Source organism: Protobothrops mucrosquamatus, unplaced genomic scaffold (genome assembly GCF_001527695.2).
Source record: "Protobothrops mucrosquamatus isolate PMUCROS unplaced genomic scaffold, P.Mucros_1.0 scaffold_261, whole genome shotgun sequence".
Classification (NCBI taxonomy): Eukaryota; Metazoa; Chordata; class Lepidosauria; order Squamata; family Viperidae; genus Protobothrops; species Protobothrops mucrosquamatus.
In genome coordinates this window covers 134,762-145,114 of record NW_015386337.1, presented here as the reverse complement: position 1 = coordinate 145,114, position 10,353 = coordinate 134,762, and the positions used below count along the sequence as shown (strand labels likewise).

The 10,353-nt window shown below is 38.5% G+C and overlaps 1 protein-coding gene across 1 annotated transcript; it reads right to left on the bottom strand.

Moving 5' to 3' along the window:
• Positions 1 to 1,900: 1,900 nt before the first annotated feature.
• Positions 1,901 to 5,271, bottom strand: LOC107302454 (ankyrin-1-like). Its single transcript, XM_015831560.2, has one exon. The coding sequence runs from the start codon at positions 5,269 to 5,271 to the stop codon at positions 3,019 to 3,021; it is 2,253 nt and encodes a 750-aa protein (XP_015687046.1). The 3' UTR covers positions 1,901 to 3,018.
• Between the last annotated feature and the right edge of the window lie 5,082 nt (positions 5,272 to 10,353).

Sequence of the window (10,353 nt, the reverse complement as noted above, 5' to 3'; positions counted from 1 at the left end):
GTGTTTGTAGATATTTTCAAGGCATTCCGTTAGGCCAGGGGTAGGCAACCTTGGCTCTTTTATGACTCATGGACTTCAACTCCCAGAATTCCTGAGCCAGCATAGCTGGCTCAGGAATTCTGGGAGTTGAAGTCCATGAGTCATAAAAGAGCCAAGGTTGCCTACCTCTGCGTTAGGCTGTAGCAGCAAAATGCCGCTTTAGAAGACAACCTTGCTTTAAAATAGGGCTGCCAGATCTGAGCTGCGAAAGGCTATGCATTTCCTAAGTCTCTGCTTCCACCTAAGGGTCCTTCCGATTTTTTTAAAAGGCAATTCTGGTTCACCAATTGAGAATATCTTCCAAACTGAGTACAGGTAGTCCTCAATGTACGACCACAATTGAGCCCCAGATTTATGTTGCTAAGAGACATTTGTTAAGTGAGTTTTGTCCCATTTTACTACCTTTCTTGCCGCAGTTGTTAAGTGATTCATTGCAGTTGTTAAGTTAGTAATGTGGGAAGTCATCCTCCCCCCAGAGAAGGAAATATTAAAAGGGCAGAATATTATATTTCCTCAAAGGATCTTAAAGAGGCAGAAAAGCATGCCCAGTTTTTCTTAATAGCCCCAAGTCTCCCTCCCCCAAGCAGAAACCAGCTCTATAGAAATGCAGATGTAATAATCCATTTAGGAAGATTGGAGTCCTCCAGCTAGAGGTTTAGGAAGATAAAGACACCTAAAATCTACATACCACACCCAAACTCTAGGACAGGACATAATAGGCTTAACCACAGATGCCAAAGGGGCACACTCAGACTCAAGTCAAAGTATATGACACAGGAAATACAAAGCTTCAAACAGGAACAGGAAACAACTCCAAACAACAGCCCAAGAGGATATAAAACCCACTCCCTACTACATGTGCTCACTCTCTTTTCTTCCAGAGCCATCTTTCTGTCTGGCTTTCCTCTTCAATAAACAACAACCTTCTTTCTAAAGCAGTTGCCCTGTTTGTTTATTCCTGACTTGATGAGCAGAGATTAACATCAAGATTAACCAACAATCAAGAATCAAACAGCCCCAGTGAAGGAACTGTCAAACAACAGCGCAATTAAGGAACCATCAAGACCACTCCCACCTACACTGAAGGGGAAGTCACAAGAATATAAAATGAGATCAAACCTCACTCCGTACTAACACTGATGATGTTATCTAGTTTGGTAATGAAATGTCTGCAAGAAAACAACCAAGCTCAGAGAACACCAAGTCGAAGCTTTTACCAGCAGTCTTCTGACAATTACTTAGAAGAATATACAGGTAGTCCTCAACTTGTGATCACAATTGAGCCCAAAATTTATGTTACTAAGTGAGACAGTTGTTAAGTGAATTTTGTTCCACTTTACACCCACAGTTGTTAAGTATATCACTACAGTTGTTAAGTTAGTAACATGATTGTTAGGTGAATCTGACTTCCCCATTGACTTTGCTGGTCAGAAGGTAGCAAAAGGTGATCACATGACCCCCTGGATGCTGCAGCGGTCATAAATATGAGTCAGTTGCCAAGCGTCCCAATTTTGATCACATGACATTGGGGATGCTACAATGGTTGCAAGTGTAAAAAACAATCATAAGTCATTCTTTTCAGTGCCGTTTTAACTTTGAACAGTCACTAAATGAACTGTTGTAAGTTGAGGACTACCTGTACAGGGTTTTATTTCCAAGTAAATCAATCCATGTTAGGGTGCAAAATAAGAGGCATTCTTGTTCTCAAGAAAAGAGATTAAGTAATATTTCCTCATTTGCCTGAAAACCTGATGTAAGACTTCCTGAGTTTGTTAACAATAAGAGTGTGTATTACACATATGTGTGATAAATTACAATACAGAGAGAGTAGGAGGCACCATCAGTGCAATTTGGCTTTATTAAGAACAAGTTTCAAAACATCCAGTATAATAATGTTTTCATTATATAAAATGCATGGCAATACTTTGTGGTTAAACTATCAAATGCATTTCTGTTACAGTTTCTGCATTCTAAACAAAAGAATATTGATCTAATACAATAATGTGGTAACTAGCTTCCAGATTTACTTTGGGTCATATCCATTTATGTGCTAATATGTAGAGTAATAAAACTTTATCTTATGCTATACTTGGTGCTAACATCAACACATTTTATAGGAATACAGCCATGTAATATCTATATTTCATTGCTGGATATAGGGTAGTTACAAGCTTTATAGTGTAAGCAGTCTTATTTATTTATAGTTATACTAAAGCCGATGACCTCACTTTCACCTCTCTGAAAATTGGATCCCTGAAGCTGCTATTGTCCATTCAAAAACAACAACTACATATTAACAGAAATAAAATGGGTCAACGCATATAAATCAAGAGAAATGAAATTGATTGTAATAATTCTAGAGCTAGAACAAAACTATAAACAAGTGAATAAAATCAAGCCTTGCTGGAGAACACAGGCTAGAAGGAAGAAAATGTCTTAAATTTCTGCAGCATAACATTTTGCAGGTTTGCTACTACTGTGACAAAGAAGTTGCCGCTAGCTGCCCTATAGAAGCCAACTTAATCTATAGTATGGTGTACATATACATGATAGAGAATAGAATCAGAACTTTTTAATGTCATTTGCTTAGAACACAATTGCTATTCTAGAAAAATGTAGTATCTTTAACATAATTTTAACTGTGTCTGGAGTTGTGAGTCAGATTGTACAAATAAATAGATCAGAAGGTTTTTTTAAGGTTGCTCCCTTGATCAAATTTACAATCCTTTGTCCACTACCACCTGGGCATATTTAATTGTTTTTTTCTCAAAAGAGCCAGTTAAAGATAAATCAGGAATGCTTCATCCCTGCAGTGAAAAGCCAACTATTGATCGACTGAGAAGATGTAGTATTTTGGTGAGTATAATCTATAAGCCTAAACATCTTGGGGCAAACTATATGCATTAATTAGATACAGTATTTCACTGGATCCCTTAAGTTAAATGTACAAGGTGTATCTATAATACCCTCTTTGCAAATCTACCTTATCAATAACATTTTCTTTTTCAAAAGATTAACAATTTGAGCTTGGTGCTCAGTGGCACTGGATTCTGCTACTTGCAATGGGGTCTTCTTCAAGCTATTAGTAGCCTGTAGATTTGCTTTATCTCCTGCAGACCAGTTGAGCAGTGCTTTTACAGAATCAAAATGACCAGCTTTGCAAGCACAGTGCAATGGGGTATCTTTATTGTTGTCTAAGGCATTAATAGCTGAGCCATTGTTCAACAAAAAATCTATTAGACTGCTGTGTCCATGTTCTGCTGCAAGATGCAAAAGTGTCTTTCTCCAAATATTTTTGTCATTGATATTTTTATTATCTCCCACCATCAAAAGTTCTTTTAATATCTCCACATTCGCGTTGATAGCTGCATAATGCATTGGTGTGCAGCCATCCATGTCTTTGCTTGCAACTCTAGACTTTTTAGCTAACAGGGCTTTCACTGCATAAAAATGGCCTCCCAAAGTTGCAAAATGAAGTGGAGTCTTTTTCTCTTTATCTGTTGCATTTGGATCTGCCTTGAAATTCAGAAGCAGCTCCACCATTGCAGGATTCCCCACTTCAGCTGCAAGATGAAGAGGTGTCTTTGATCGCTTATTCTTGAGGTTGACATTGGCTCTATGTTGCAACAGCTTTAGAGCTATATCAGTGTGACCTTTATCACTTGCCACGTGCAATGGAGTGAACAGGTCTATGGCGACCGCATCAATTTTAGCTCCTCCTTCAATTAGTAGGTCAACTAATGCTGCTCTATTGTATATTGCAGCAACATGGAGGGGCGTTTGATTTCCTTGAGCTGTGATGTTAGGATCTATTCCTTTCTGGAGAAGCATCTGTGCAATAGAAGAGGCCCCAGCTTCAACTGCTAGGTGTAAGGGGCTACTTAAGTTAGGGGCCTTGTCCTTCAAGCTGGCTCCCTTCTCAAGAAGAACTTTTGCTGACTTAATCTTTCCCGTTTTACACGCCAAAAGCAATGGTGTGTACTGTTCTTCATTGCGGACATTAATGTCTAACCCTCTTTCAATTAAAGCTGCCACAATGCCATGCAGATCTTTTCCTATGGCTTTAAACAGGGCTGATACCATAAATTCAGATGATAATCCTCTGGCATATTCCAGCAATATTTTGAAGAGAGATTGGTTGTTGCTGTTAAAGGTGGCATCAATTATGCTGGAATCAACTTTGGCTCCACCTTCCAACAATACCTTGACAGTCTTCTCATGTCCCTGAGACACAGCATAGCTCAAAGCCGTCTGGCCTTTCTCATCCCTGGCATCTACCAAAGCACCATTTTTTAAAAGGATTTGAACCAGGTCACTCTCGTCCTTGAGAGCAGCCATGTGCAGGAAGTTGTGCTGATTCTTGTGTCGTCTCGCCTCTTCTTTTAAGATGTTCTTTAGAACATGCATGTGCTGGTTCTGGTTGGCCAAGTGAAGAGGGGTTTTGCCTTCTTGATCCAAACTGTACATGTTGGCACCAGCTTGGAGCAGCCTGTTCACGGCTTTATCATGACCTTTCTCAGCAGCTCTGTGCAGTGGGGTTCTTCCTTTGTTATCCTTGACCTCTCGTTTGGCACCTTTGCTGATTAAATAGTCAATTATTTCAGTGTGCCCATGAGCTGCTGCAATGTGTAAGAGAGTCTCATTGGCAGAGTTTGTTGCATTCACATTAGTCGCGTTTAAGGCTTTTTCCAGATCAGAAATAATTCCTTTCCTCACCAGATCAAAGACGGTAGGAACATTGTCTAGGGATTGTCGTGCTGCCAAAGTGGATTTTGATTTAGGTTTATCATAAATCATCTTTTTTGGCTTAATAGATCTAGGGCTATCTTTTTTCCCTGGATGGGAAGCCTTATCCTTTTGAATCCATCCTTTATCTTTTTCAAGGAGATACCCTACCAGTTGTCTTCTGGCATCTCCAATTTTCTCATTCACACCAGTCACATAATTCCTTATATTGCTATATAAACGTGGCTCTACCTCTTTCAAGCAGGGATAAAAAAAGAGTCTGCATGCCCGCTCACCTTGAGAAGCCAAGATATCCAAAACCCGGGAGTTCTTTGCCATTCGTGTTCTATAGTAGGACAAGACCATTTTTTTCTCAGCTGTAAGGACACCTTTTTCTATCAGCCAGTCCAGAAGGTGATCAGGGTTTTTTATGCCTTCCACAAGTTCATTCTTTTTCATTTTCAGTACTTCTGTGGCATATGGATTTGTGAATAAGCTAGAATACATTCTGTCTTTAGATGACTACCATACACCGAACCTTTTGAAGTTCAGCATTTACGGTAATTGTAGCCCATTGAGGTTTATGCCAACAAATATTGCGGTGGCTCAGCTGGAAAAATCAGGAACAGACTTTCCTTCCTGCAAAAAGCATAAACTCTTCACCTTTCTCTGTGCAGTGCCATTCATGTCTGGTTCTTTTTTTTCTGTTGCTCAATATCGATGTTGACAAATGTAAAAGAAAAACCCACAAAAACCAAAATACAGTTCAATTAAAAAGTATTCCAGGACACCAGTAGACCAATATGCTGAAACAAAAATCCATGTCTCAGAATTTGTATCTAAGCGCTTGGCGGAATAGAAATATTTTTCATTATTTGCCATGAGAGCCATCTGTCAATATGTCAGTAACTACTGTAACCAGCAGGCTGTTTACTGTTGCTATGAAACTGGACTTTGTGTAACGTTGAGATAAAATAGTAAGCACTTAGTTAATTAAACAAAGGCCTTTCACGCTGTGTTCAAGAAATGCATTGCTATATTACTAACAAAAGTAAGCCGAGTAGGATTTTTTTTAGCAAGAAGTTTTCTTGTTGTTAAAGTTCTGATGATAAATAGCATCCATATCTCTCCCCCTCCCTCTCTTTTTCTCTTTCTCTCCCTCCCCCTCCTCCATGTGTGTGTAAAGAATGTTTTGCACATTTTAGTAAAGAACATATGTGGGGAAAGTTAAGTTTCAAGTTTAGAAAACAGACTAATTTAACAATAGGCATTTTGATCAAAACAATTTGAGAATATTATAATGACATCTGATAAATATCAGATTAAAACAATCCTATCAGTAATTACAGGAGGAGGGAAGATAGATTGAACGTGATGCTACAATATAGAATAACTGCTATAGCTATATATCGCTCCTATATGTGCTCAGCTTTTCTAAAATGGTAGAAATGTCAGAAATTCTTTACCCAGCATTGTATACACCTAGAACTATCTTGATGAGGATTGATGACCTATAATTTGCACCCACAGAGAACTGAAAAACGTATACTTAGTACATTCCATTAACAATATTTCCTGTACTGTCAGTTCCTGGGTTACGGGCAACTTGTTCTTATGAACAGGCTGCCTATTACTAAAAATGGCAGATGGCGTTCTTCTTCCCCAAACAGACGAACCACTGAAGCCTTGTGTTTTTAATATATAACCTGTTTCCAGCAGTTCATGAAAACATTGTGCTATTTCATTGGTTCATTGGTTCGAGGAAGGAGAACGCCATCCGCCATTTTTAATAATAATAACTCATAATGAGTTCAGACTTACATACAATTTTGAATTAAAGACAGACTGGGGAACAGTTCTCATTCTTAGCCCAGGGACTGTCTGTACATCAATCATACAAAAAGATGCTACAGCATCTTCGATCCATCATTCTATTGACCATGGCAGCAATGATTTCATTATTGACGGGTCCCTGTTATTTGTCTAGGAAGCAGTGTAAATCCACAAACACGATTTTGAAGCCCAATACACAATTATCCAGGAAAGTAGGCCTTCTATAACACAGGGAACAGCAGATAATTTACAACTTGGTAGGCTGAAGGAATCACTTAAACAGAATGATCAAACATTTTCAACAACAGTTCACTACTTAATAGGCCAAGTGCATGTGGTTGAAAAATGTGTGAAAACAGAAGAAACAGAATATTTGCTGGGTGTTTTTTTTAAGTATTACGCAGACATGGCGAATTGGATGGTTGAAACTACGCTAGAGTTGAAGCGTTTTTTTCTTTATAGGTCTGCATGCAGCTAATGGGAGGAAAATTGGTGCGAATATGAATGTTTGGAAAAGCGATATGCTGAATTGTTTGGCTTTTTGTATCTGATTGAAATGTACCCATTAAACAGCCAAGACATTTTGTTTGTTTAAACTAGTAATGCTGGCCCAGTTACTGGGACAGCAAGTTAATCGCTACGGCACTTGAAAGAAGAAGATGAGTGTTTTAAATTAATTGTTTAGTCTTCCTATCTGGCTTTGAAGGTCTCTGTGCTTTGAAGCTTTCAGGGTTTTAGATTCCAAGATGAATTTGCTTCTCAGTGTAACAGCTTGCTTTCAAAAACAGCATACTTAGGCAGTGCAACATTTGTTTGACATGATTTTTTTTTCTTCGTCTGGGAGAACAAAATATGAATTATCTTTTCAAGGCAAATATTACATCAGCTTCTTGCCATTGATGGCTGGAGGTTTTCACTAAACCCAGAAGAGGTCACTGTTTCTCTTTTCAGCCTCTCTGACAGCCAGCCTTGGAAGTAGCTTTAAAATATTTAGAGACCTGGAACCTGTTAAAATGGGGCATGCCATGCAACTGAATGATTTCCAATATCTTCATTATATTCTCCAGGGAATCTGGCTTAACATAACAGCTGGATTGGATGAACATAAATATATCAGTAGTGAGTGAAGTTGTGTTATTAATGTTTCCCAGCATGCATTTTAATTTGAGATTTAGCCATTGAAGCACAACATGTATTTAAGTTCTTGCCTGGACTTTTATTGAAAACATTCGACATCTTTGTTACAAGCTAGGCAGCGACTTGGATTGGAATTGAGATGTTGAATGTTTTCATTTTACTTTTGGAGGATACTTTGCTTGAAGGACTAGAGACTTGTCCTGGTATTAAAAGGCTATAAATAGGCTTACTGTACATCCCAATCTGACTGGGGTCGTCCCAGTTTTAAACTTCAACTCGGGTGTCCCTGATTACAACAACAACAAAATTAGGGCTGCACAAACAAACAGGAAAAACCAGCGAATGTTCAGCTTTGTCTGTGCAAATCTGCTGATCGTGAGCGTTGCGCCCCCTTAATTGATTGAAAATATGACATGCTTAGCTGTAAGCACCTGGGTAGTGAATATATACTGCTCACAAAAATAAAGGGAACATTTTACCATGGAACTGAAGGGGTTTGCGTTTCCTTTATTTTTGTGAGCAATATATATCGTATCAAATTGGAAAGCTTGGTTTTATTTTATTTTATTTTGGCATAATGGAGACCATTCTGGTGCTCTCATTTTCCTCACGACCACAATTGTAGCCCAACATTTCTGTAGCTTAGTGAGACATTTGTTCAATGAATTTTGCCCCATTTTACGGCCTTTCTTGCCACCGTTGTTAAGTAAATCACTGCAGTTGATAACTTAGAAAGCTGGTTGTTAAGTGAATCTGGCTTCCCCATTGATTTTGCTTGTCAGAAGGTCGCAAAAGGTCATCACCTGACCTTGGGACACAGCAACGGTCATAGGTATGAACCACTTGCCAAGCATTTGAATTTTGATCACGTGATCATGGGGATGCTGCAAAGGTCGTAAATGTGAAAAAAAGGCCATGTCACTTTTTTCCAGTGCCGTTGTAGCTTTCAGCGGTCACTAAATGAAGCCTAGTAAGTCGAGGGCTACCTGTATCTGTTTGATTTGCCTCCATGATATTTAGAAATAATTTCAATTATTAAAACACATTTTGCACTAACAGGAAGAGAGATGATGTTCATAGGCTAAATGGAGACTTCTGGCATTCAGTTCCTCTCTGCTGCTGTAGTGTCACTGCATCCACATGTCACTTGTTGGGCCTGCCTCAGGCCTAGGTGCTTTTAGTGTTGAAAAAAAAGATGCTGAGACTCTAGAAAGAGTACAGAGAAGAGCAACAAAGATGATTAGGGGACTGAAGGCTAAAACATGTAAGGAACAATTGCTGGAATTGGGTATGTCTAGTTTAATGAAGAGAAGGACAAGGGGGGACATGATAGCAGTGTTCCAATATCTCAGGGGCTGCCACAAAGAAGAGGGAGTCAAGCTATTCTCCAAGACACCTGAAGGCAGGACAAGAAGCAACGGATGGAAACTGATCAAGGAGAGAAGCAACTTAGAACTAAGGAGAAACTTCCTGACAGTTAGAACAATTAACCAATGGAACAACCTGCCCCCAGAAGCGGTAAATGCTCCAACACTGGGAATTTTTAAGAAGAGACTGGATAGCCATTTGTACGAAATGGTGTAGGGTTTCCTGCCTGAGCAGGGGGTTGGACTCGATGACCTCCAAGATCCCTTCCAACTTTATTATTATTATTATTATTATTATTATTATTATTATTATTATTATTATTATTATTATTATTATTATTATTATTATTATTATTATTATTATTATTATTATTATTATTATTATTATTAAGTCCACAAGTCATAAAAGAGCCAAGGTTGCCTACCCCTGTTCTAATTATAGTATTTATATACCATCCATCTCATTATCCAAAGCAACTCTGGGTATTAGGGTATTGTGATCTGCTGTTTCTATTTTATCATTTTTATACTGCCATTTATCATTTTTATACTGTCTTGTATATTGCGAGGTACCCAGAATAATTTGGAGTAAAAGAGACATCACCCTGAATTTAAAATAATAAACAGAACAGGTCACTCAGTCCAATGAGGCTAATTTCCCGATAAATATAAAATTGCAGTTCAAGACATGAGTGGCAACTTCTACCTCCTTTTCTATCCACCAGTCAGAAGTTGCACACATGTGCATGTGGATGTGTTCAGGTGTGCCCCCATTCACAATAAGTGTTGTATGCTGTCTCCTTTGGATGCCCATGTTTTTCCCAAACAAGGACAGACTTAAGAGACAGGCAGAGTTGGGGGAAAATGCCTTCTCACAGTTCTCTATTAGGCAGTTAGTTGGTCATCAATAATGTTATCCATTTTCCTATCATAGTGGCCAGCATTGTAAATATATTATTAGTTTGAGGTTATTTTTATGTGTAAGACAGTATATAAACATCAGTACCCATTTCATCAATCATTTTCATATAGTGGTTGCAATCAGATCGATGCATGAAAATGTATGCATTGCCTTATATTAAAAAGATAACATCAGCTTCAAGCCAGCTTTCAGTCTGATGACTTCACTGATACATTCCTGACAACAGCATGGAAGTATTTGTCATGGCTTTCTTCTGGGAAAGTCTTTCGACTTCCCAGGCATGTTATTCAACAAATAATTATATCAGCAATGTAGAAGTGGAAGAGATGA

What these genes read in the sequence shown, in the direction of transcription:
- LOC107302454 (XM_015831560.2), bottom strand. Translation starts at nt 5,271, where the DNA reads ATGTATTCTAGCTTATTCACAAATCCATATGCCACAGAAGTACTGAAA.